This window comes from Triturus cristatus, chromosome 12 (assembly GCF_964204655.1).
Source record: "Triturus cristatus chromosome 12, aTriCri1.1, whole genome shotgun sequence".
Lineage (NCBI taxonomy): Eukaryota > Metazoa > Chordata > Amphibia > Caudata > Salamandridae > Triturus > Triturus cristatus.
The window spans coordinates 561,064,910-561,092,749 of NC_140595.1; the positions used below are offsets into that span (position 1 = coordinate 561,064,910).

Genomic DNA, 27,840 nt, shown 5'->3' on the forward strand with positions numbered 1-27,840 from the left:
AGAGAGGTACAATATGCCTATCACGTGATGTACTGGTGTATGCCACAATGCAAGCATCCACTGGAACTTGGTGGCATCGTGGCCAACCACATTTAAGAGCACAAGTTTAGTGTCGCAATACTTTTCGGCTTTGAATGCGAGACCCTATTCAGCAAGATAACTTTGGACTTAACTTATGAATTTGTCTTTTGTATGTTTACCAGGAATTCATAAAATAATTCCTGGCTAACATAAATGGTTTTACTGCTAGCATGGGTGCAGCAAAATCCACAGTAGTAAATCAAGGGGTGGAAGTGAGAGGTATAATGGGGAGAGAATGTGGCCTAACGGCTTGAGTGGTCGTCCTCGAAGCTGGGGAACCGGGTTCGAGTTTTGCTAGGGACGCTCAACATCCTGTGATTCTGGGCAAATCACGTAATCTCCGGGTGCCTAACAAAATGAATGTGTCCAACTGTAATGCAACTGGTGCTCATATAAAGCGTTCTGATACCTTCGGGTATAATCCAAGCAATATATTAAACTGCTGGAAAGAAAAAAATGAGCGCTTTGCCTTAGAAGTTTGTGGGCATTTCTAAACATCTCCCGTTTCCCATTACTTCCTGGAAAATTATTGGAAAGATACTCCAGCAACGGCTATGAAGTAACTGCCTTTCTGGGATGGGAAGGCTCACCACCTAGATTTGGTGGAGTTGTATGGGAAGGGCTTTCTCCAAGAGGAAAAATGTTTTCCCTAGAGAAAAAAATTAGCTTTTGCACACGAGGCTCTATTCCCCCTTTACGGAATTCTCCCCTAGAACTAGTTGTCTCAGTTTTATCAAATGTTTTCAAATAAATGTTGAAAGTTTCATCCCCTGCCATCCTTGTTTTCTTATTTCACCGTTAACATGTCTCACCCCACCAGCCTTTCTCTGGATTCATGCTAACAGTTTCTCAGCCTTATTTCCCACCTCACGGTGCCTCATATATTTGTTAAGACAACGTTTAATCCGTTTACCGCGGCCGCAAATCCGCCGCGGCGCCTTTGAAGAGTGGGCGGGGCCGCGTCGGCCAATGGACGTGCGCAGCACTACGGGGGTAGTGCTTGCGACGGCCGTTGGCCGACAGAAGCACGCAACGGGTTAAGGGTATCATTTGTAAACAATTACTTCTATTCATCCCTTTTGGTCTGAAGTTGTCTACCCAGGTGTGGTGCAAGGCTCAGTGTGTGCTTTTGCTCAAGCTGCTGGAACTCCCTCTCTACGTAGTACTTTATTCCTTCCTTTCCCTGTCTAAGCAAATTGTCTTTGAGATACATATTCCCTTAACTACAGAGGTATAGGCATATCACACAGTTATGGTGCTATACACTGATCTTGTGTTTTCTTGAAAGTACAGCAATGAGGATTTCTTTGTCACTTCCACAGTTTCCTTATTTATTAAGTACCAGGTTTGAAGCTTCCAGTCAGTGGTGTGTTTCTGTGTAGGGTTTGTGATTTCCCAGTGTTGGGGAGTGGTCTGATATACCTCTTGGAGCAAACAAGGCTCAAATAGCTTTATTTCCATAAGGGATGTGGTGAAGAATGATCAATTCAGGAACAAATTTCATGTGCTTCAGAAGAGTATGAACATGCTTTGGGTTTTTTTCATTAAGTCTTTTCCAAGCATCCATAGTCCTGGCAATCTCTGGTTTTTAAGTAGTGCTAGTCCCCTATGTGTCTGCGTAGATCTATCTGCCTCACTGTCCATCCTGCTAGTATCAAAGGTGCCCGCAGAAGATCCAGAAAGAGCTGTCCCAGTTTCTCTAGCACAGTGGATTGTTGGCTTGAAGGAACTAAAGTGCTTATCATAAGCCATTTCTCATCCCCTGATGTGCACAGTGCTACAGCATATCTGCCATCTTTGTCCGCCCATGTTTTTTCAATGATCTGGGTGAGAAAGTGGCGTTATGGCTAAAGCTTTCAACTTTTGAACTGGGAGAGCAGATTAAAGTCCCAGTGTCGGCTCAACATCCTGTGATTCTGAGCAAATCACTTAGTCTTCCCCTGTGTACTGTAACTAGTTCTCCTGGAAAGATCGCCCTTGTCATGGGGCGGAGTTCGCACTATATAAAACTGCAAAATAACAAAATAAAAATGCGTATTGTTATAGATTTCCTTAATAACATGGCACTCCTCTTGAGGGTGGTGCAGCTAGAATGTCCCGCCAATCCGAACTTGCCCTGGCCAGGGTAATGACAATTATTTCCAATGATGTGCATTTCCTGTAGGACCCCTGGGAAGTCATTTGACTGGAGTCTTCATCAGGACTGGATCAAGGACAGAGAGTTGTGTTCCTTGAATGTGTGAAATTTTGCAGTCAATGTTTTTTAACTGTTGTGTGTGCACGCCTCCCTCCCATGTTTTTGTCACACAAATTCTCAGTTTGTACACTGGAACACTGCACTGATTTATTTATGTCTTTTGGAGGGCCCTATATGATTCTAGTATTTAGGTTATCATAACATATTTATGTAATGTATAACAAAAGTTTTCTGTCTCTTGTTTCAATGTTCTTATATTATTTTGATTTACTCATCTTAGATTTATGTCCTTTGATAGATCCATTATTGGCATGACGGTCTTGTTCGCCATTACATAAATTTACTCGAGACTGTCTTACCTGAGTCAACCAAAGGAGCCTCTGTCTTTGTATTTCCATACGTACTACCCAGGTTCTCAGAGATACTGGCTGATCCCTTGCTTCTTGGTCATTTTTGAATCCACATGGTAGCACATAGATACACAACACGAGAACCAAGATAGACTGCGAACACCAGGGACATTTCTAGCTAAACTTATTTAAATGTCCCCTCAAACGTTAGCTTCCTGACCCCAAACAAACCCCCTTTTCTTATAAAATTATGTATTTTCTTTGGCACAAGAGCACTTCAGTCAGAAGGAATTTCTTTTTTAACTTTTTTTTATTGAAAAATAGTCGCAAAGCAAGTGCAATAAACAACCTTTGATTCAGTACATTTTCACAGTTTCGATTTTTACATCTTGCAAGACAGACGTCAGTGTTTAGTATTACCACTTTCATTGATTGTACATCTAGAGCTTCTCTGCCCTTACTCCTCCCCATGTGGGGAAACTTCATTGACCGGCATGCATATCATCCCCCTGCTTTTGTTCCATCCCCCCCAGATCTTTGACCACTTTTGCAGACAGCCTTGTCCTTCATAAACCACCCTTTCGGCCTAGATACACCAATCCATATCGGCCTCCCAGTCTCAATATCTAGGCCCCATCACCTCATTCCATGTCCTCGGGATGTTGCGTTTTACAACCATAAAACCTAGGGCGACCCAGGTTCTTTCTCTAGCCGTGAGGTCCGTTTTATCCTAGATATCTAAGAGACACTATCGGGGCGAGGCCACTACTTCCTTCTCACACAGTGTTAGCATCCTTGATATTATTTTGTCACAGTATTTCTGGATTGTTGGGCAGTCCCACCATTGATGCATAAAAGTTCCCACCTGACCACACATCCTGGGGCGCAGTGGTGAGCTGGTGATGTCCATTTTAACTAGTGTCGTATTTGTGTATTATGTTCTATGTAAGATCTTTAATTGTATTCGTCTAAATCGAGAGAGTATGGCCACCTCCCGAGGGGACGCCAGTGCCTACTGCCACTCCTCGTCACTCATGTCTCCAATGTCATCCACCCATTTGGCCTGTATTTTCCCTAGAGTGTTGGGTGAATTTTTAGTATTTTCTTATATGTTTGTGATATTGCTTTCTCTTTTAAATAATCACCCAAGAGCCTATCTTCTAGGGGGGAGGAGGCTGGGAGCACCGTGCCACTAGGAATGGCACTTTGCAACGCGCTTCATGCCTGGAGATATCAAAAAGTTTCTCCTGAGTCAAGTTCATAGTCCCTTTAAAGGTCTCCAAAGGGTATAGTCTTCCCTCTTGCCCATAGGTCACCAACCTTGGAGAGACCGATGAGGTCCCATTTGTCAATACCAGATTGTTTTGCTAACAGTCCAAGGTACACTGACACTCAGAGTGGAGTGGCCATAGTTATCTTATAGTGCCACTGGGGTGGTGTGCCATAGCGTAATTGTTGTCAACGGTGGTGTGTTTCGTGGTGCACTCTGTTTCCCATCATAGATAGCTCTGTGATAGTTCCCGGGTTCCATATTATGTCTGTCCATCCTTTAGGCTAGTTCTGTTTGTGGCAAATGTACCCATTAATTTGTTACTGTAAATTGAGCTGCCCAATAGTAATATTGCCGGGAGGGCAATTCCTCTCTCGTACCAGCTCTTTGTTAGTTTAGCCAGTGCTGTTCGGGGGATACCGTTATCCCAGAGGAGTGTACGTATTTCTGATTCTATAGCTCAAAAATACTTTGATGGGACAGGATATGGAGTGTTCTGTAGGATATAAACAAAACGAGGGAGTGCTATCATTTTATATAGGGAGGATTTGCCCAATAATGAAAGGGGAAGTGTCTTCCAATGTTGCACGTTTTCTTGTAGTCGACATAAGGGGGAGCTAGATTGTGAGCGTAAAAGACTGCCGGGTTTGTGGTGACATAGATTCCCAAGTATCGAAACCCTTCAGGTACACTTCGCGCTGTGCAGACCTTGGAAAGGTTGATGCATTGACCGCAAAGGACATATATATTGTGACTTTTCCCAGTTTATGGTATATCCTGAATAGTTCTGAAACAGTGTAAATATATGCAGTACTCTATGCATGGAGGAGTGGAGTAGGGGTTAGCCAGATAGAGTAGTATGTCATCCGCATATAGGGAGATTCTGTCCTCTCAATCCTCTGTCCATTTGAGTCCCCTTATGAGCAGATCCCCTCTAATCCATATCACCAGTGCCTCTAACACAAGAGCAGATATTAATGGGGAGAGTGGGCAGCCCTGCCTTGTCCCCTTCTACAATTTGAAAATCTATGACCTTCCCCCATTTACTGTGACTTGCGCTAGGGGTTCAGAATAGAGAAGCCGTATCCACGATAAGAAGTTCCATCTGGTTGCCTTTTTCTGTTTCTCCAAACACGCTAGCAGCTTACCCACCTTATCTCCCACTTGGTAAATTCGGTGTTGAGTGGCTCAATGGTGTGCTCTTGCTGTTTCTTCAGCAACGTCTTTATATTCTTTCTGTGTAATCTGTGTTTAATGTCTGGGGAATCTGTTGATGTAAGCTCAGATTCTAATTACCGAATCTCATCTTCTATTGCTATCAGTTGTTTCTGTTTCTCTTTTTAATGACCGGCTATTGAAGAGATCCCCTGCCCCCTGATTACTGCCTTGTAGGCTTCCCACATTATTTGGGCTGAGTCTACCGACCCCTCGTTTTCGCTGAAATAGTTAGTGGTTGCTTCAGCTAAGCCCTCCCTTAAAGCCGGTATTTTCAAGTACCAAGGATTAAGTGTCATCCCCTGTCCCTTGAGAGTAGATGCTTTACCATACAGTGCTATAAGTAGAGAGTGGTCCGAGATAACCCTCAGGAGAGCTGGTCTGCCATTCCAAATATATAGTCTATACAGGATAGACTTCCATGAACCTCTGAGTGAAAAGTATACTGGCGGGCTGTGGGATTATGCACCCACCACACATCAACTAGGCCCACCACCCGCAGAAATTCTTCCAGGGCCTCCCCAGGAGCTTCCCTTTGCCTGGCTGGCCAGCGATCCCATTCTCCGCTAAGGGCCGCATTACAGTTTACCCCTATAAGTAGTTCTCCATTAGGTAGGTTGACTATATGTCACCCAAGATCTACGAGAGTGGGAGAATGCAATCTTGGAAGTATATAGAGGGACGTAATATTCAGTGGCCTTCCCTCTGAATACCCTGACACGGTTACAAATCATCCCAATAAGTCATGTTTAACAGTTTGTATTTTAAAAGGGAAGGACGTACGCAGAAGAATTCCAACTCCCCTTGATCCTCTGGAATAACCGGCATGAGTGCAGTAGGAGGTCCCTTGAATGTGGGTTTCTATCAATAGGGCAATATCCGGTGCCTGCCGCGTCGGGTATTGAAGTACAACCCCTCTTTTGATTCTGTCCAAGAGTCATTGATGTTCCAAGAGAGGATTTCAAAGTTACAGGGGGGGATGCTGTTGTCATGTTACCATGCATTTCATGATCCCGGGGAGCACGGTCTGGGGGCCCGGGAGCATACGGTGCCTCCTCAGGACCTCTAATAGCCACTTGATACCAGGTAACTCGGCAGCTAACCATGTAGTCTTTGGCGGGACCTCTCGTCTTGCATCTATTTTTGTTGTTGTTCAGGACATGTACTGTGAACTGTGGCTTTCGTTTTCAACTGTGAGTACCTTAAAACTCAATCTAGTATAAACTCCCACTCCCCTTCATGCCTCCCTGCAATGTGGACTTGAAACTGCCCACCACCCCCCAATCTTGCAGAGTGCCTGTGTACCCCTTCCCACATAACTCAACATTGGGGAACGTGTCCCAGCTGGCCACGTACCCTTCAAAGTCTCTTCCCCTAAACATGTAGTAATTAAGCCATTTTGACACCGTTTACTGTAAGTCTATCGGGTTCATACTTGTTTCTAGCAAACTCAAGATAACCCAAAAATATTCGTATAGAGATTAATCGATTTCGACTAGTGTCTTACTATTGGGTCCCAGCTGTATACATCAGCTGGATTAGCAGTTCAAGAAATGTTCTTTGTATATTTGCAGGAATTAGTGGCAGATCCCTTTGAGTATCTTACTGCTACCAATGTCGTATGGGTCCTGCGGCTATCTTCTGGCCCTGCTCGCCCATCCTCCGTCTCCGGACCTTCGCTCTGTCCCGGACCCGCTTGTTGCACTCTTGTCCCTTTTTATGCCTTTGGAGGCTGGATGTTTTGTTTCCGGAGGTTCTCCATCCCTCCAGCCTCTCACAGGCTTCCTCTGGTGATTCAAAGAACCATTACTTCCCCTCAGCTACCAATCGAAGCCTGGCCGGGAATAACATTGCATAATTTATGTCTGTGTCATGGAGCGCTCGTTTAACCTCCAGGAAGGAGCGCTGCATTTTCTGAACCTTCACTGTAAAGTCCAGGAACAAGGTTATAGTTGAGTTATCGTACTTTAGTGGAGGAGCCGAGCGAGCTGTCTGAAGGATTATGTCCCTGTCTCTGAAATTGAAAATCCTCGCCAGGATGGGGCGGGGCGCACCCGGTTGCTGCGGGCACCCAGGTACTCGGTGGGCGCGTTCCACTGAGAAGTACCAAGATAGGGAACTGGCTGCAAGTGATTTTGGATAAGATCTTCCACAAATAAGTCTGTGGCTGGGCCCTCGGCTTGCTCTGGAACCCCCAACATTTGTACGTTGTTCCTATGTGAGTGCTCTTCATAATCTTCAAGTTTTGCCTCTAGATCTGCCGTTGTTGTTTGGAGCTTTTTAACACTCAGTTCTAATGTTTTTGTAGATATCTGGAGCATGTAGACGGAGTCCTCAGTAGCTTTTACCCAAATTACATAGGCCTGCATGCATTAGTGTCACTTCTGAGCAGGGCCGGCTTTAGCACTGGTGGCGCCCAGTGCGACAATCACTTTTGGCGCCCTCGCGTCCCTTGACCGCCTCCTCGGTTCTCTCACTACCACCTGTAAAAGTGCCCCTCATCTCTCCTATGATAAGATATTGCTAAGCAAAGCGCCCCCCCTGGGGTCACAGCGCCCCCTCCAAAGGTCCGCACCCAGTGCGGCCGCACCAGTCGCACTGCCCTAAAGCCGGCTCTGCTTCTGAGGTAACCCCATCGATCTTGCTTTCGAGTGCCGAGCGCACTCCTTGAGTTGCTGCCATTATATCCTGTAGAGTCGGGCCTTCTCCCTCCATTAGCTGCTTTTGACCTTGCACCTCACCCTCTTCCACTGCAGTGTCCATTTTTGGGTGCACAAACGTATCAAGTTTTCTTTGGTGCGTAGGTTTTGGCCCCTTCGAAATCGACATCTTGCCAGTGTGCCTTATTTCACTGTCTACCTCTCCTGCTCCGCACCCACAGCCCACACCACTACACGACTGGTTTGGGATGTTACCAGAGCTATATGATAGTTCCTCTCAAGTATATGCCCCATGTCAGCTGGAAGGCCAGCATCCGTCACTCATCCACCCACAGCCTTCATATATCTTCATGTACCTCAGCTCTAAGCACCTCTCAATCTGGTGGGACCCAGGCCTGTGGGGATCACAGTTTCACTCCCTCGCTGCCCGTCCGTTCTGTAGCACCTCATGCCACTGTACCTCGCTCCCTGAGTACTGCATCCCGGCGTAGTCCCTCACCGCAGTCCTGCCCGGACCCGAAGCTCTCGCCTCACTCGCCCACCTCCAGGCACCCCCCCCCCCCCCCACCGTAGATGTCCCGCGCCCCGATCGGAAGGCCGATTCAGATATCTGGATTGCTCCGCCTCTCGCCCCGCGCTACTTCCATGCTGCTGCGGCCCGATTTTCTCACTTTGCACGGGTCACTTGCTGGGGACGAGATCCGCCTCCATGCCAGCTGTGGGGATTCAAGGGAACTGGCATCAATTCCATTCAGGCTGCAAATGTCCAGCGCTCCAGTGAGGAGAGCTGGCACAGACGCCCAGGCGGCAGCTGCACTCACCACGAAGGCGCCTCCACCGCTCAGGGGTCCTGTCACTGCTGTGCAGCTGAGCGGTCCCGCTACAGCCCACTCATCTCACTTGAAACGGATACCACACAGGGGACGAGAATCGCTTACAGTCCAGCCATAGGGATCTGAGGGAGCCAGAATGACCTCCACCTCAGCCGCCTCATTTTACCACAGTTCGTGGGTCTCCTCCCACTGATGCTCTTGGCAACATCTGGTCTGTCTCCAGCCGGTACTCCGAGGCAGAACGTGGCGGGACCCCACAACTTCTGCCAGACGTTCACTGGTGTATAGGGGCTCTCTGGTGAAAATCTGGATATTGGCAGATGGATAAATGTGGCGGATATTCGAGGATTTGGTGGACGATCGCCGGAGCTCACCTAAGGTGCGGCCATCTTTGCTGGCTGCTGGCCACGCCCCCTCAAGTCAGAAGGAGTTTTGGCTCACTGTCACTTTGACACACAGTTCCGGTTGCAAATGCACTTTGTGTATGGCCACTTGTATTTTAACGTCACCAAACTTTGGAAGATTTATTTTTTACTAAACATATCTTCTAACGTGTTTGTATCCTTTTTTATATTTTTCGTACTTTGTCTTTGTTTTTAGGTCTCGCTGAGCCAAAGGCTCGAAGAGACATTTTATATGTGGGATTTTCAAAGTGCTACCCACAGTTTTGGCTGGCCTAAACCTTGAGTGCACGATCACATGCACGTGCACAGCTGCTCCCACTCCCCCCTCCCTTCTCTATAGCTTTGGCTCCTTTGTTTTTTATTACACCCTCCCTTCTCTCCCCGCTGTTTTCACACTACCCCCTCCCTTCTAATCAGTTTCCTTTCTGCTCCCTTGATCGCGTCTCCGATCACTTTAACTACTTCAAATGCAGCGCGCACCCCTGCTTTCACTTTTGCCGTGTCTCGGCGCTTTTATGTCTTATGTTTCTACAGTCACCCCGCCTCTCGATCTGGGATTGAGGTACTATTTTTCCTTTTTTGGCATTTTTTTAATAGCGCTAATTCAAGCCGACCCGAAAGTATCAGTGCTTTACATGAGCACCAGTTACATTACACAAGTTCACATTCGTTGTTTTCTTCTTTAACCCCTTCAGCGCGGCGCGGATTTCCGCGCCACGCTGAAGGTTCTGTGCGCGGGCGGGGCCATGACGGAGCGGTTCCGTCATGCGCACGGCGCAACCAACGTGCATGACGGAACCGCTCCGTCATGCGCGTCGAAGGGGTTAAAGAGGAGAATAAGTGATTTACCCAGGATCATAATGTGAAACCGACCTTGCTCGCCAGTTCCATAGTCGTCAGCTTTGTTGGCACTCTATGTGTTGTATATAAGCATAATTTGCACCCGCTTTCATATTTAAAACACGGGCAACACGCTTTATTTTTGATCATGGCACCCGCGTTCCTGTATTTGCTTTTTAAATGCCTGCACATAACTATTTTAATGCACGGGCGCCATGCTTTGTTGGAGCACGGCACCCGCTTTTTTATATTTATAAAAGTGTGGGTTACACATTAAGCAATTGCTCTTAGGTTTCGTTTTGCTTGTCAGCAGGTTGGGGAATGGGTGAGTACCATGCAGACAGAGGGTTAATGCTCGCAGCTGTGGGTAGTCGGGGGCTCTCAGCCCACCTTAATCATACAATTAAACTTCCTTCCATCGCCGCGCAGCTACCTCTCTTCAGGGACACGAGTCCAAGGTTTAAAGCCGGCATTTCTTTCCCATAGATCACAATCGCACTAGCTGTGATTTATTGGGATTCTACAAATATATTTAATTCCTATGAAAATGTATGAGTGCTACAAAAGGGCTGTGGTAATATAATGGTGCCGCTGATGTGATTCCTGAATGATACCAGCCTCTTCTGCACGCAGCATGTACATAGCGCTACCAGCCTCTTCTGCACGCAGCATGTGCATAGCGCTACCAGCCTCTTCTGCGCGCTAAAAGTGCTTGAAGTAGTCCGCACTGTTTTAGGATCACAATAGGCGTCACTGTTACGTGCATTTTAGCGGAATCCCCAATACGCTAGGCCTCACTTACTTTTCTTTGTGCGGTGAACACCCCAAGTACGGATTAATTCATTTTAACCAGTCACCCCGCCTCTCGATCTGGGATTGAGGTACTATTTTTCCTTTTTTGGCATTTTTTTAATAGCGCTAATTCAAGCCGACCCGAAAGTATCAGTGCTTTACATGAGCACCAGTTACATTACACAAGTTCACATTTGTTGTTTTTCTTCTTTAAAGAGGAGAATAAGTGATTTGCCCAGGATCATAATGTTAAACCGACCTTTCTCGCCAGTTCCATAGTCGTCAGCTTTGTTGGCACTCTATGTGTTGTATATAAGCATAACTTGCACCCGCTTTCATATTTAAAACACGGGCAACACGCTTTATTTTTGATCATGGCACTTGCGTTCCTGTATTTGCTTTTTAAATGCCTGCACATAACTATTTTAATGCACGGGCGCCTTGCTTTGTTGGAGCACGGCACCCGCTTTTTTATATTTATAAAAGGTGGGTTACACATTAAGCAATTGCTCTTAGGTTTCGTTTTGCTTGTCAGCAGGTTGGGGAGTGGGTGAGTACCATGCAGACAGAGGGTTAATGCTCGCAGCTGTGGGTAGTCGGGGGCTCTCAGCCCACCTTAATCATACAATTAAACTTCCTTCCATCGCCGCGCAGCTACCTCTCTTCAGGGACACGAGTCCAAGGTTTAAAGCCGGCATTTCTTTCCCATAGATCACAATCGCACTAGCTGTGATTTATTGGGATTCTACAAATATATTTAATTCCTATGAAAATATATGAGTGCTACAAAAGGGCTGTGGTAATATAATGGTGCCGCTGATGTGATTCCTGAATGATTGCTGTGTGTGTTTGCCTATCTGCCGTTTGGTATTCCAGTCATAAATTTCCACTAATCTTTCACTGAATGCAGCAAATGCGAGCATGGAAGTTGCATTTCTTCGTTTTATATAAAAATAAAAGAATGTCAGATAAAACTCATTTGTTAACAAGCATTTGCAATGCAATAGGTCTTGCATTTACGCGAGTTTAAGCTATTGGCATTGTAAATGACAATGCCTTTTATTTATGTTTTATAAACCAAAATTTAAATAAAAGGCATTGTCATTTACAATGCCAAAGGCTCAAACTCGCGTAAATGCGAGACCTATTGCATTGCAAATGCTTGTTTCAATTGAAATAAATACTCTCCCTACATGACCTTGCAAAATAGATTTAAACCTATAGGTTTGGCCGTTCTTTCCCCTTCGAACTTATAAAGTGTCATAATATGTTTATCACGAAAGGCAACTGAGAACTGAAGTGAATTAACACCAAGTGGTCACTCTCTATGCCTGCTCTCCAATGACCTTTTGTTCTCACTGCTTTTTCTGTTTTATCTTTCCCCACAGCCTATTTTAGCCATGCCACAGCCTTTGACCCCTATAATACCGAACCTGCCATTTTTGTTTTAGGGTGGGGAATTTCCACAGCCTCTGATATGTTTGTTACAGCATTTCTATAGATTTTATTTCATTTGGTAAGAGCATATGACATAATTAGGGATGAGCACAATAAACTCGAGGCATTTTCCTTCCTCCTGTCATAAGCAGGTTATATAGTGAACATACCTTCCCTTTAAAGGTGAGAATTTTGGCACAGAAAAAGTAGTTTGTTTTTTTCAGAATGCAAAACGATTGTTAAAAACTGTTGCAAAAATGCAGAAGTCATTTTAACTCTGAATTCATGCAGAGTATAAACCGATGGGTGGTCCAACACAGCTACCAGTTACACAGCTCTTGCTCCATGTTTTCCCAGGTCGAAGTTGAAGGAGTGACTCAGAAGATGGAAGGTCTTCAGCAAGAGTATGAGATTAAGCTTGAACAATATGCCAAGCTTCTGGACATCAGAGCTGCGCGTATCCGAAAACTGGAAGGTATTGTATTTTCTATTGAAAGTGTTTGGGAGCAACATGAATATCTACTTTATGCCCAATTTGTCTTTTGTTAAAAACCCTCCCTTTACAGAGCGTATCAATACATTCATAATAATTAAAATAACGTAAAGCTCATACAACCTCATAAAGTAAAGGAGCGTAAGCTTAGCAGGTTTGTTTTTCCTGTGGATGCTTTTTGGGATGGCACTTAAGATGGTTATAAGTGCTCACGAAGAGATGATGAAATAAAAATAACTCTTGGTTAGGCTTTTTATCTAATTTTCTGAGTACTGAAATATGGCCCCAACCTCCTGTTCAGAGGCAGTGTAGCAAACCTACTAACGAAGCTCAGTGCCAACAAAGTCATCCATTTGCAGAGAAGTCTGTTGACATTTAAAGTATAGTACATGAATCCATTGTTGGTAAAAGAGAAACATATCTCACAAATGGGACTTAATGCTAAGATATGCTCTACACCCATGCATCCTCCATGGTATGCCCAACTGAAATCATTAATGGAAGGTAGATGGGAAGAGTTTCTGAAAGGCACAGCCCAGCATGCACATGTTTGGAGTGAATGCATATGTAAACTTCTCCGTGAAGCCAGGCAGAAAATACCAATACTGGACTTAGACTTATAGCCTGTGAAATCACAGATGAGGAAGTAGTCGGTGTTTTGAAAATGTAATAAGGAGGTTCCCTCTAATTGAGGTACCGGATTATACAGGTATGAATTCCTCACTGGTGTCTGAAACACCTCTTTACTTTGCAAGATTAAACCATACATAAACCCTCACCATCCATCATCTGGGGTTGTAGATGCAACACAGGTCAGCTTTTATGGCACTTAACACAAATATAGTGTTGGAAAACCACACTCCCACACTGAAAGGGTGGTGGTGGTCTTCCAGGACACACTGTGGTAGCTTGGCTCGAGTGGTCAGGAATCAGGCACCGTGCTAAGCATACGTCATACCCATACAATAACCATGCGTGCATCCGTTCCAAAAACGACTCTACACCGTAAAAATTATGAAAATATCTTTCTTTATCTTCTTAGTTGCTGATTGGATAAAATAAATAACAATCACAGTATACAAACTTTTTAGATAGTGCAGGTCAAATAAATACTGGCTTAATGATTCAATAAATAGGGGTGATCATAAATACTGAAGGCATAAATAAAAGTGAAATACATACAGGCAATTAAATATTCTGAGGCAATAAATACTGTAAACCAATAAATATTGTGCATCAATAAATACTGTGGACCAATAAATACAGTGAAGCAATAAATAGGTTAAATACAATAAATACAGTGCCCCTAATAAATGCTTAAAAGCTGACAGTGACACTCATAGAATCAGATCACTTTTGAATTCCTAAGGGCTGATTTGGCCCAGGCACAGCTTGTGGGGATGTGGAAGGCTTGAGGGTGTCTACTCCCTGGCTTGGACAAGGCTGAGGCCTAAACTGAGGTAGATCAAGGGGGGAATACCAGAGACCTGGCCCTCTCCCTCCACACAACCTCTCTAGATTAGTCCCAGCTCACCCCTGGCACAGTCAGGTTGGTTCCAGCACCTCCCTAGCCCCTTAGAGCAGTCTCTCAGGTCTCCACAGGGCCTTAGGCGCCCTCTACTCCACTTACTGCCCTTTCTCTGATGCTCCGACGCCGCTGGAGTCGTGTCGAAGCCGTGAGGCGGTTCCGGTTCGATGTCGGCGGCCTCGGCACAATGTCAGTTCTTGACGACGCCGGTAGGCGGCTCCGGTTCGATGTCGGCGGCCTCGGTTCGATCTCGACCTCCGATTCGATGGCGTCGGGCAGTCTTTACTCGATGTCGACTTCGGGCGGCTCCGGTCCGATGGCGACCTCAACTTCGATGACGTCGGCCGGCCTTGACTCGTTGTCGACTTCCGGCGGCTCCGGAGTGCGATCCTCACTCCCGACCTCCGGTGCTCCTCTCCTTAGGTTTCCGGCGACTCCGGAGTGCGACCTCCACTCCCGACCTCCGGCACGATTCTCTCAGGTTCCGGCGACTCCGGAGTGCGATCCTCACTCCCGACCTCCGGTACACTTCACCTCGGTCTCCGACGACTCCGGAGGGCGGACTTCACTCCTCCGATGACGCCGCTCACTCGACCTCGGGTGACTTCCTCCTCGACCTCTGGTACTCCTCACGACCTCTGACGGCGCCCTCTCTCGACCTCTGGTGGCTCCGGGTGCGACGTCCGCTTTCCAGTCGGCGCCGCTTCTCCACCTCGGGCTCCAGGTCTCAGGCTACTCGACGTCGGACTCCAGGGAAACCAGTTTCCAGGTCAGGATCTTGCTGTTCTCTGTTTCTAAGGCCTGTTCCTGCTGTCCAGGTCCTTAGGATGGTTTTTCTTGCTTCTTCCCACACAGGGCTCCAGGCTGGGCTCAGTCAGTAGGCACTAGTATCAAGGGTGGGTTTATGGACCCCACTCCAGGCACAAGTTTCCACCCCTGCTGCTTCACTCCTTCCTCCTTCAAGTTTCTGCTGCTCTCTCCTCACCAGTCAGGTGCCAACTGCCAGCTCCAACTGCCAACCCTCTGTCTTAGCTTCCCAACATTCTAAACCGCCTCCAACTGTCACAGGGTTCTGGAATGTTCTGGAAGGTGCTAGCAGGTTCCAGTGGATGCTGGTGATGTCACAGGTGGCCACCATTTTGTGCTCCAGGCCCTCAGACAGAAGTTTCAGGGGTAGGTAAAATGGCTCCCTGAATCTGCATCAACATGAAAAATGAAAACAAATGAGGGAAAAAGGGCCAAGTCCTACATATAGATTTTTTTGAATAATGTGATTAATGATTTAGGGTCCGATTCACGAAGAAGAGATCCAAACTCTCAGTCGCTTAAGTTCAAAAAAGCCCTTAACGTGTGTTCTTATTTTTTGCAGTTCATAAAGTGATGTAAGATTGTTTGAAACTTTATAAAACACTCAGGACAAAGGAATACAATATTAATACCTGATGTGACATGTGAGTTGTGTAATAGAAAGTTTACAGTCCAGGACCACAAACAATCCCAATACACATGCAGCATCAACTTTCCAAGACTAAATTCTAATCACATCCAAGGATACAATTGAAGCAGTGCACAGAATACAAGTTTGGCATGAACATCCGTCCTAGAACAACGATGTTGACAGATGTACATTCCCAGTAAAAGTAATTACATTCCTAATGAACACATGCATGCATATGCCATTAGTTCAAACATCTGACATTTGCGCCAACAATGCCGGCATATGGATCTTACGCATGAGATTGTAAAATATACATATGCATAAGTGCACAGAATATGCCCTCAGTATATGCATATTTTATCCATTTGTATGTAAGATACATATCAAAACTTTATTTAAACTTCTTTATCAGGTACAAAGGAAGCATAACAATAGGAGTGGTCCGTCATAGTAAAGCTCTTCAAATATACACTCCCACTGTGCATGAGAGGTGCAGAATGAGATTTGGGTTATGCGATGGGATGTTATTCTTGAACCCACTGTCAAGCTAAATCCACAAACATATCATAATAACAATTCGATATTTAGCATATAAATCACGTTCAATCATTACAATTCTTGGAACATTCTGGGGGAGTGATGAGAATCTGAAGATGCAATCTGCTCATGCTACCTTGATAGATGGACTTTTATTGGGCTCTGAACCTTTTCTCCACTGTTTTTCTACTCACTTACAGAACATTAAACAATTTAGTTTATCAGCGTGTACAGTAAAAACAGTAATAAGTGAGGGGTTTCCCCTTTGCAATGCCTGGGTGTTGTTGTGATTCATAAAAACAATATGGGTTCTCTAACAGTAAACATCACAAATTAAAAGAATATAAGACCTAGGAGTGTATCCTAACACACTTGCCCTAGAAAGTGATTATTAGGTCCACCTTTGTAGCTTCTTAGCTCGCTCTCACTGTAAGCAGAAATTAAAAGATATTCATTTTCTGATACCAACACTCCACATTAGATACTACAGGCAGACTATAGGGAGTTTCAGATCAGAGGCACAAATCACTGATACCCGCAAAGCACCTTCCTTACCAGACCACATATACTTTTGTTTACTTTTTGGGCAAGGGGCAGTTCCAGGCCTGGTCCAGGGTGGGGACTTAAAAGTTGGGAGAGTTTCAGTTCCACTTCTTATATTTGCAGGAGAAGAGGAGTACCAAGATGGAGGAAAACATCACTGGGCGAGACACAACAGGGCCACACTTAGACGAAGGCGGCAGATCCAGTTATGCTGAGTTTAACTTACTAAGGGAGACATTCTGGGCAGACAGGGCCTTTTGACTTGACCACATGCATACATACATTGAGATAGACCAATGTATACAACTGCATATTCCAATTGTTTAACTTGGAATATTTGAGTGTTTGGGCATGTTGTGAACAGACTTTAAGTACTTGCTTATAAGAAGAGGCATGTGGTCCACATCGCCCTACTGCAGGAATATATTTGATGGAGGGAGTGAGGAGGAAACTGCAACACAGATGTGGGGATCAGTTGTTTTATACCTTCTACTTTGCATATACCTGGGGGTATTGATCTGGATCCGCCCAGGGGTTCCCTTTGTGGTGGTGAACCAACCAATAGACCCAGGTGTTTGATAGGTTTGTTTTAGGATATCTCATGAGTAGGGAACTGCTGCTGTCCACCTTATAACCACCCAACACAGGGAAGGCGGGGTTGTTGCATTCAATGACTCCACTATTGTTTAGGTAGTCCAGAAGCCTTTTCTGATGGGTAGCGACTTTCATTGTGTGATCAATCAGAGCTGGGTCACACCTCTCCTGCCACATGCTACTGCTGGGAGGTTGGCAGAAAAAACACCTGCTTGGGTAGACAACTAGGACTTAGCGAAGTATAGAGGGCTGCATAGCCAATACGTTGAAAATATGCTCATGATTCACTGATCCATGACTTGCATACCTGCATAAATATGTTTTTCCCAACCACACCGGCAAGATTACATTCACAAAGCAAACTACCTAGCAAGAACACTGTCAGACCACAACGCCCTATTGGTAGGTTGCTGTACTGGAGGCTGCATCAATTGATGCTTGAAGAAGCAGGTCCGGGTGACTCTACAGGATCAATTGAGTAGGATGGAAGACCAATTACGCCAGTCGGAGGGAGAAACCACTGGTTCAGTGCATAAACAGCAAGGCACATACAAGAGAAGCATGACAGTATGGGACTGTATGATTACAAATATTATATTGCTCAAAAACATTTGATAAGGCAGATTGAATGCTGGCTTGCTTTGCTAGATCGGACACCCAGCACACCCCTATAATGGCAGTGAAACACAAATATGGTTACTTGTTGCATGAACAGGAGGAAACAAATGAGCTAATGGCAGACTATTAAAGGCAAGAGTAGGCCAGGCACTTATAAGTAAGTAGTACTTTTGAGGATGCCGATGTACATGGAGCTCACCTTCAGTGATTGACACTCGGACAAACTTTTTAAATTGAAGGCGGGCTGTCACAAAGAAATAGATGAGGCCCTGAAGCAGCTAGCATGGAAAACACATGGAGTGTTTGACTACTGGAAGCATTTTATAAAGCTCATCTAGCAAAGTGGCTTCTAGAAATTATATGTTAAAGCCAAAGATTAGGGCACTTTATTGCCCACAACACAGTAGATAATGTGTGTGGTGTTGCATAAAGAGGGTTGATCATTGTCAATGTTAAATCTTGACTGCAAGATATTGGAAAAAGCACTAGCAAACAGGACCCAAAGGATTTTGCCACAGATGTACTTCACCCAGCCTTTGCAGGCTTTGCCATATCTTAGACAGAGCAACAGAAGTGCACAAAACTGCAGCCAAAATCTCCATATCTCCATGGATAATGAAAAAGCTTTCAACATGCTAAACTGGTAATACCTGTTAAAGGTGCTAGTGGCTATCCTGTTGGGCAGTTGAAAAAGTCTGAAACATGTCGGTCCAGCAGATCGGGTAATGGAGATGTTGCTTCTCCCATATACCCTCTTATAATATTTTTGAATCCTGCCAAGTGGGAATCGCAATTAAATTCAGGATGGTACCCACGTAGATAGTTTTGAGTAATTCTCGTTCTGCACTAGGGATCCCTCTCATGAAATAATCCATTTTCAAAAATAAGCACGCCACCCTGGACGTTGGTCTGTGCCAGGGTGTGTTAGCCTCCTTATGATGAAGCATGCCACTATTTAGTGGGTTAGGACAATTTTAAATAACCTTATGAATTTCCCCAAAAGTTCTCTTTTCTCTCTTTCTTTCTACCCCTTCGGTTTGATATGGCCCGAACTTTAGAGGCCTGTCTTTCCCCCTTTTTTTAGTCATTCTTTATAGTGAGTTGTACAAGCCTCATGGTGGCATGTAGTTTATCACTTAAGAGGAGCAGTAGAGGATTTGGAAAGTCCTGCAGGCACTGTATTACTCTCCATCTGAGTGAGTGCAAACAAGAGACAGTCCTGTGCTTTTGATGTCTGAGTAACTTAATGCCTGCCTTAGTTTACTGAGGAGATGTAAATGACAGGAGGCAGGTTTGGTTAGTTTGCTAATGTGAACATTCTGGTTTAGTTTTTAGTCGATGATGATGCCAAGAGGACTTGCATATGGGACTAGAGACAGGATAATGCCAAGGTATTGCAATGTGTTGAGCTATTTTTGAACTGAAGGTGGAGGCATATCAGAACAGGAGAATAAATTAGATTTTGGATAGATTCATTTTGTAGGGCGAGTGAATATATCTATTTGCTTTGTTTCGCCAAGAAAATTTGCAGGTCTGTCATGCTAGTGGAGCTTGAGACATAAAGGTAAAGTATCATCGGCATATTAGTTTAGATGGTTAGATCCATTTTGATGCATTGAGGTAAAGGGTTCCATACATAAGTTCTATGGGTAGGGGAAGAGGCTGGAGCTTTTGCGGAACTCCCAAGTGTTACTAGGTGTGTTTTTTTTAAAAATCCAGCTTTACAATAAATTTTGAGGAGAGGAATGATTTGAAACATTTTAGCACAGTTCCTTTTACTTCCATTCTAGCATTCGAAATGTGATTGGTAATCAAGAATGTGGAATGCTGCTGAAAGGTCAAGCAGTGCCAAAAGGCAGCCTTCACCATCAAGTATTTTCAAGGCGTTATCTCTTATCTGGATTGTAGTGTTTTCTGTACTATATTTGGAAAGGAATCCAGATTGGTGGACATTTACAGGGTTATTGATGGAGCTGTGATTTAGTATTTGTGTGGCAATCACCTTCTCAATGATTTTGCAAAGGGAACAGAGTTCATCAGCAGCTTTGAAGTTTTGAAGATCTTTGGGATCTAGGTTTGGTTTGTTAAAGAAGGTTATTTGAGATGTTTGGTAATTAACACTTAATAGTTTCTGTTTGAGTCATGATCTTTTCCTAATTGTTTAATACATACAGCCTGCTCACCTTTTCTTTTGTGGTAGTGCTTTTACAAGTTCAAATTTAACGCTGAAACTGTAGCACTTACATTGATACTGTAGTTAACACATGAGACCTAGGTACGGGTCCCCCGGTGTGCTCCCTTAAACATGAGGAATTATGGGAATCAATCATTCCGTACCAGATTTCCCTGATTATTCATTATTTTACACACAGTATTTCACCCGGGAACTCCATCTCCTTTAAGTAGGAGAAATCTCGAGGAGAAATGCTCTGGAGTCCCTGCGTTCCAGCAGGACTCGTAATTCATTTGGGACACACTTTCCCCCGCTTCAAGACCACAAAAATAACATACAAATTCTGCTCTGGGTTCACCAGACCGCATGTGAGATCATGGATCCTGACTGAATCCTGAGGTTTATAAACCTATCTTGTGTCTTGAATCCCCCAAAAACATACCGCAAATCCCAAAAGGCCACACAGAGCTACATCATGCCCTGCACCCAATATCTGCAAAAGACTGTGCGCTTTGGGAGTTGACCCGCAGTGGTCCTGTGGCCAACTGCCACTGCACACAGCCAAAAGCAACGGGGGTTGGTCCCCCCATGTAGGATGACGCAATCCCTGTCTTCAGGCATTTATAGCAGGATTTGCTTGCCCGGTGTGGTGAGGGAGTTATGGTTTTCATAGTAGGAGCATGAGGGTATTTTCTTTTTATTTTATAGCCATAACTCCACTTTGTGTGTTTGTTTAATGGATTTATAGCTGTGCATGTAACTTTACATTTTCTTTGCTTTTCAATTGCAGCCCAGCTAAAAGATATTGCCTATGGTACCAAGCAGTATAAATTCAAACCAGAAATTATGCCCGAAGATAATGTTGAAGAGATTGATGAAACTGTCCATTTAGAACGAGGAGACAATCTGTTTGAAATCCACATTTCAAAAGTTGCATTTTCTCAAGGAGCGATGCACATCTTTGGTGACAAGGAACCTGCAACATTCTGCACCTACTCATTTTATGACTTCGAGCTTCAAACTACTCCAGTAGTCCGCGGCCTTCAGCCGGCATATGATTTTACATCTCAGTATCATGTGCGAGTAGATGACTTTTTTCTGAGATACATACAAAAGAACACCCTCACCCTTGAGGTTCATCAAGCATTTGGCACAGAGCATCAAACTGTTGCTGCCTGTCAACTCAAATTTAGTGACATTCTGGAAAAGAATGGTCGTATCTTTGCTACATCGCTTTTGATTGGTAAGTAGCATTTCTAAGTGTTTGTTTCTCTCTTTTCTCCCTCCTGGCACGTTTAACAGAAATTACACCCAGTGTAAATGTAGACTGAACAATGCTCTGTTTTTTACATGGGTGTATGTAATATGCATGTGTTGAAATATGTCAGATTCAAATTTTGGTAAACATTTAACTGGTTTTCAATGGACAGTTATTGAAAGAGGTGTAAAAAAGGTCCTACTTAACGACAAGAAATGCACATTTCAGCCAATCACAACTCTTTGGGATTCATTTATTTTTTACTTTAACAGCCATTCTCAGTTGGTGGGTTAGTGGATGGAAAACTGCAGAAAAATCTGAATTTCCTATAAAGTGTATTTTCTAGTAAAATAAACTCCTCAATGCCCACCAGGCAAAAACATTAAAAACATTGTGTAAAGTGCTCAATTCTGATTGTTTTCTTAACTTCATGAAATAAAATTTTGTCTTGAATGGTAAAAGTTATGAATAACTCATAGAATTCCGAAAAGTTTCCATTATTTTTTAAAATGTAATACTAACCTTTAAAATGATAGATTTTTGGCTTATTGTTATACAAGATACCAGGAATTTGAGAAAATGTTAAAACATTGCTGTGTTCATTTAGCAATTTTTGAAAATGCTGAGATTCTTTTTTTAAAAACTTGTAATTAACATTTGTAGATTTAAGGAAACTTGGCCATGTTTGTTAAAATGTCATTCATATTTTGGGGGGAAATAATTACAACCATATATAACCATACATTTTGGTAACAAATAAGTCCAATAACGATTGCAATGTTTTAAAAATATTACTATATAACTTTTATAAATTTTACTTTTTCAAGAAGTGTGCATTTTACCCACTAGGACTGACTTTTCAGCCAGGTGACCAACAGTGCGAAACTTTCTCAGAAGGAGGAATCATGTATTCTGCCCACATCTAATTTTCCGATGCAGAGTCAGCTTTCAGACTGGACTTGCACATTTTGCATGTGAATCTCAGGAGAGCTAACTGGTTCCTTGCTACAGTGAACAACAAATAAGAAAAACCCATTGCAAAAGTATTTCTGCATTGTGCTGTTTGGTATAAGGCCACAAGCAAAGCACACGAGACATGTTTTTATGCAATGAGTAGATTAAGTGTCTAATTTAGATTTGGTGGACAGTTTTCTCCATCACAAATGCAACGGATATCCAGTCTGTCTTATTACAATTGCTACAAAATAAAATGCACTTGTATTAAGACAGGCAGGATATTACTCCCGTTTGTGATGGGATATCCCGGCCGTCAGAGTCTAAATCCGGCCTATAGAGTTATTCCTTGAAATTCTGGTTTAAGTCCTATATAGTAGGGGCGGGTCCAAGATGGCATCTAGGATGGCCGCATAATAGTGTGCTCTGGCCTGCCGCTGCACTTGTGGCACCTTATTTGGCCCGTTGCAGCGCATCTTAGGGACATCCTGAGCCCTGCAGAGTGTGAGACCTGCATGACATGGTAGAAGCCACTCCACAAATGAAAGTGCAGAGTCTTTACTTACTCCTCTCCTGCCTCTCACACCTCCAGAAGGGTCGCGGGGGGGGTGGGTGGCAGATGCTGTCACTGGGTGCCGCGAGGTGTGGCAATAACAGTGGGGCGTGAGGTAGATACGACTAGGGCCAGCAGGCATTTGAAGAGAGAGCCTAGGAAGGCCCCACCTTAGAGCATTTACATGCGGTCGGCTAGAATGCTGTGTCCTGCTCAGGCAGAGAATCAAACCAGCTCCCAGTGAGTGATTTTGCAGCCTGGAGTAGGGGGAGCTCCTTTGAACACTCATGATTGCCTGCAGTTCGAAGTCAGAGGAAGCCACCTGGGGCATCGGGCCTTGAGAGCACCATTTCTTGTTTTCCTCTGCCCCCACACCGCTTTTGTTTTTAATCTGAAGTTGGCTTCCAACCCCTGGGGGGGACTGGACTATTGATAACTTTTTGGTGTTGTGAGATCAGACTGCCAGAGGGAGTGACCAGCGAAGCTATCTAGACTAACTGCAGTGCACTTCGAGCTGTTTCCTCCTCCATGCATTGGGGGGCTCCTTGGTGAAGACAAGGGTGGCTCATCATGGCTAAATCAAAGGCAGACAAGATTGGGGATGGAGCGCCAAAGACTTGGCGGCTGGCAGTGGATCAAGGTCTCCTGCCTCAGCCATCAATCAATCAGTATTTGTAGTGCGTGCGACTCACCCAGAGGGATATCCAGGCAGTGGAACAGCTACTTGAGGACCCAAGGAGAAATTTGCAAAACTCCTGGCCACTGTAGATATCCATAAAACTTCTCTGCACCCAAATTGGATACGCTTATGCTAGAAATAGGGTTCTTACGGTAGGATGACAAAAAGCTGAAGGAGAATTTGAAGGATATGGAGTTGTGTCTGTACGCCCATCTGTAGCAAGTCATCAGTTCCACATTGAGATACTTCAGAAGGGGGTTGTGATGCTGCGCACCAGGGTGGACAAAAGGAAGGGCCGTTCCTGGAGAAATAATATCCGGATAGTGGGATTGACTGAAGGAGTGGTAGGCCCGATTATGGACCTCTGTCTGAAGACCTGGTTGACAGAACATGTGCTGAGAGGCAAAACTTCAACCTGTCCCGGGTGTGGCCCCACAGCTTGTGGTGGCAAGACTATTCAACTTTAGAGACAAGGATAACATCTTACAGATGGCCAGAGCCAAGGGCCCAGGAACGGTCAAACAGTACAGTCATGATATTCTCAGATTATATGGTTGATGTTCATAGACAGCAGGAGTCATTCCATATGGTGAAATGGCAACTTAGCCTCTTGGAATTCAAATATGCACTGTTGTGCCCGGCGAAACTGAAGGTCCTTGCAGGTGCCAAGACATTTTTTTATCCTTACACTGAAGGAGGCATGGGGCTGGTTGGCCCCTTCTACGGATTCTGGGGAGTGGTGAAAGACCCAAAGTAACAGAAGGAGCTTCACAAGAAACATCCACAGATGGCCTGTAAGGGCTCAGTCCACCATGGGGAGAGTGCAGGTGCTTGCTGCAGTGGAACAGTCTTTTGTGTCCAGACAAGAGAGTCGGGATTCGGATGTGGATAGCGTGTTGTCGCATGATCCATCTACCATAAAGGAGGTTCTTGAGAAACTGATAGGGGGGCCGTCAGGTTACTCCAATGACGACCGAGCTGCTGATGTGCACGTGAACTGTGGGATATCTTTTTCTTCTTGATTATGGCATCCTAATGCAGTTATTTACGGGGGCTTGGAACCTTGTGTTTGGCACTAGTTTGTCCGTAGGGGACGGTGGATGTATGAAGCACTGATCGCAGGGGGCCCAACAAATGCATATACCACATGGTTTGTTTGGACCGCCGCCAGTTGTGGAAGGATTATAGATTGATTGCCAAATCATAAGGGGCATTGGTTGACCGTGATCAATTGATTCAGGGATGTGGAATTGTTGCAGATTGTTTATTGTGTTTAAGTTTTCTGTTTTTTAACTGCTGTCTGCACCATAGCGATCACATCATTACACTGGTCATATGAATTTTACTACCTACAATGATCCCATGGAACCACAAGAATATTGTACTCTGACGTGGAAAGTAAGGGGCATGGGCACTTATAAAGAGAGATACAAGATTCATATATTCCTAGGACGCTGTTGTATCCATTCTGCATGCCTCCAGGAAACACATGTAATGGCCGGAGAACTGACTACATTCAACAAGCGTTTGCAGGCTATGCTATATGGGACCACCTACTCAGGATATGCCAGGGAAGTCCTGATATGGGTAGCTCCGGGTTTCCCCTTTGAGGCTCAGCACTCTGATAAATTGAGAGGGTCACTATGTCATTCTGGAAGGTACACTTGATTGGGAACCCCTCATGTTGGTTGCAAAGTACACTCCTAATGTGGGACTACTTCTTTTCCTTGCCTCCCTGAAGCCGGCACTCACGTGTTCTGCACTCCCCCAGCCCTGTGGTGTGGCGGCTTTAATTGTGTCTCAGGTCTACCTCCACCTGTTCCAGGTGCTCAGTCTCAAAATAACATTAAGCAATTACAACAGAGGATGCACAATGTGCATGTGGTGGACATTCGGCGTACCTTAAGCCCTTGCATACGGGATTACTCCCATTATTGGGCACTGCATGTCTGCACACACAAATTGACATGATATATAGCAGCAAGGCTATGATACGTAAATGCATATATGCTGAGTACCTGGGCAGAACGCTCTCCGACCACAACCACTTGTTGGTAGCCTTCTCCTCAGGCTGCCCACAGCAGGTAAGCCCCATATGGCGCTTGCAACTGCTGGCATAAACTGATGACCCATTCAAGACATTGCTCAATACTTTGCTGACAATGAGGGGTCTGCATCGGACACAGTGGTGGAATGGTATGCCTTTAAAGTGGTGCTCAGGGGTGTGTGTATGACAACGCAGTACGGTATGATGAAAGGGCTGCAGGAAGAGATACTGGGACTGGAGGACTGGATGAAAACAGCGGAAATGGAATGGGTGGTTACAGGGAGATACACACTGCTTTACTGGACCTTAGGGTGGACTAAAGGGATGCACATCAATGTTTGTCTACACTGGTATATAAAAAATGGATTAAATACGATCCGGGAGATAAAACTAGTAGCCTCTTGGCTTGGTTATTGAGATCTGAGACTCCACGTGTTCCCTTAGGGCTGTCTGGACTGGTGTGGGACTAGTGGTGAACTCTTAACTGAAAATAAATAGAGAATTTCAGACTTACTATAGGGGGAATGGAACAGGCAACATTGTCAACCTCCTTGGGAGGCATGAAGACTTCCGCCCTTAACCTGCTGCACAGGCAGTATTTAGATGCTCCATTAACTTTTGAAGAGATCAAGTTAGCTATAAAACAGATTGCAAGAGGTAAAACCCCGGGCACAGATGGGTTGCCCATTGAGCTATATACCACGTATCGGGCTTGACTAGCCCTACTGCTCCTGCAAGTCTATGAGAAAGCAAAATAACTCAGTATGCTATCTGACTTCATGAGAAATGCATTATTAAATGGTGCTCCTGGAACCTGGTCACGACCCATTAGAAGTTGCATCATACCGTCACCAATCATTACTCAACCTCGATTACAAAATACTATGAAAGGTGCTTGCCAGTAGACTTCACACAACTAGTACAGACCATAATGCCTCTGGATCAAAACAGTTTTATCCAAGGCAGAAATAAGTTCATGAACTTACGCCGCTTGTATTTGGATTATGGCACGTAAGACAGATACACAGTGCTGGGTGGCCTCACTGGATATTGAAAAGATATTCAATACTCTGGGTTGGGGTTATCTACACTGTCCTAACCAAAATAGATTTGGGACCGAAATTCGGCAGATGGATTGTATTATGTATAAGTTTCCCGTAGCAAGGGTTCTTACATACAAGGTTATATCACACAGCATCTGCATAGAGAGGGGCACCAGGCAATGCTGTCCCCTCGCTCTGTTACTGTTTGCTTTAGCCATGGCACAATTGTCTTACTGGCTATGTACAAAGGGCCCTGGCAGGGGGATCTGTATATTGGGGTAGCCCCAAATGGTGTCTGTGTTTGCAGATTAAATTAAATGAAATGGAAAAAGATAAAAAAAGCTCAACAAGTGCCTGAAGGCATCAAGGCACTGATGAGATTAGTCCTACGGCAGATAAAGAAGTGTAACTAAGGGTACAGAGATCACAAGGACCCAGACCTTCTTTAAACAGTGAAAAGGCAGGTCTTCAAGGTCTTTCGGAAATGAGTGTGAGATGATTCATTGATATACCTGAGGGCAGACCCCAGCGTGTTGCCCGACGTCCTGGATGTACTGGATGAGTTGGACAAGTATACGGTTTTAGGATTAATGGGGATGAATCGTGTGTTCTCACTCTTAGAGATGCCCAAAAGACAACACTGTGCAGGTTTGGTTAGCCCATTATGGTGGAAGTATGATGCTATTAAATACTCAGGAGCCCAGATGTACCAGACTGAACACAACCTTATTGATGATAACCAAGGAAAAACATTGACTGCGACCAGACAGTCCATGTTTTTTTGGTTAGAGTTACCGTTGTCACCGATGGGTAGGGTGTCTATTGCGAAAATGTGGATACTTCCTCAACTACGATATTTATTTGCTGCTCTGCCAGTCATACTGAAAAAAGCTTTTTCCATAGACCTGCAGCGATTGCTCACATCCCTTATTTTCGGGCACTGGGAGGCTTAGGGTGGCCATTACCACTCTGTACGCTCCATTATAGAAAGTGGGATTAGGGGCACCTAATTATGAACTTTATTACACTGCAGCACAACTTCAATGGCCGATGTGGTGGTTGGGGAATTTGCTGAGTTGTCACCGTAATATGGCCCAACTCGAGCTAGGAGACCATCCGTTATTGGAGAGGCTGCTGAGCAGAGTTCATAATGTGCTGCGGATGATGGCTGTTTGGTGTTGGAAAAAATATGTGCACAGTGGTGCGAAGGTATGCCCTATGCTTCGAGTCTCCTGCTGTGGCCCGTCTCTCTGCCGACAGTTTAGCGAAGTCACACCAAACAGGGGGCTGAGCGACTGTAGGG

The 27,840-nt window shown here is 44.7% G+C and overlaps 1 protein-coding gene across 4 annotated transcripts in view; it reads left to right on the forward strand.

Annotated features, from left to right (window-relative positions):
* RPGRIP1L (RPGRIP1 like) overlaps positions 1–27,840 on the forward strand; it is a 673,080-nt gene that overhangs the window by 223,998 nt on the left and 421,242 nt on the right. For all 4 annotated transcript variants that reach the window (XM_085639033.1, XM_085639032.1, XM_085639035.1 and 1 more), the window contains exons 14-15: positions 12,437–12,554; positions 20,794–21,246. In XM_085639033.1, the coding sequence (XP_085495159.1) occupies positions 12,437–12,554; positions 20,794–21,246 (571 nt within the window). The remainder of the gene's footprint in view (positions 1–12,436; positions 12,555–20,793; positions 21,247–27,840) is intronic.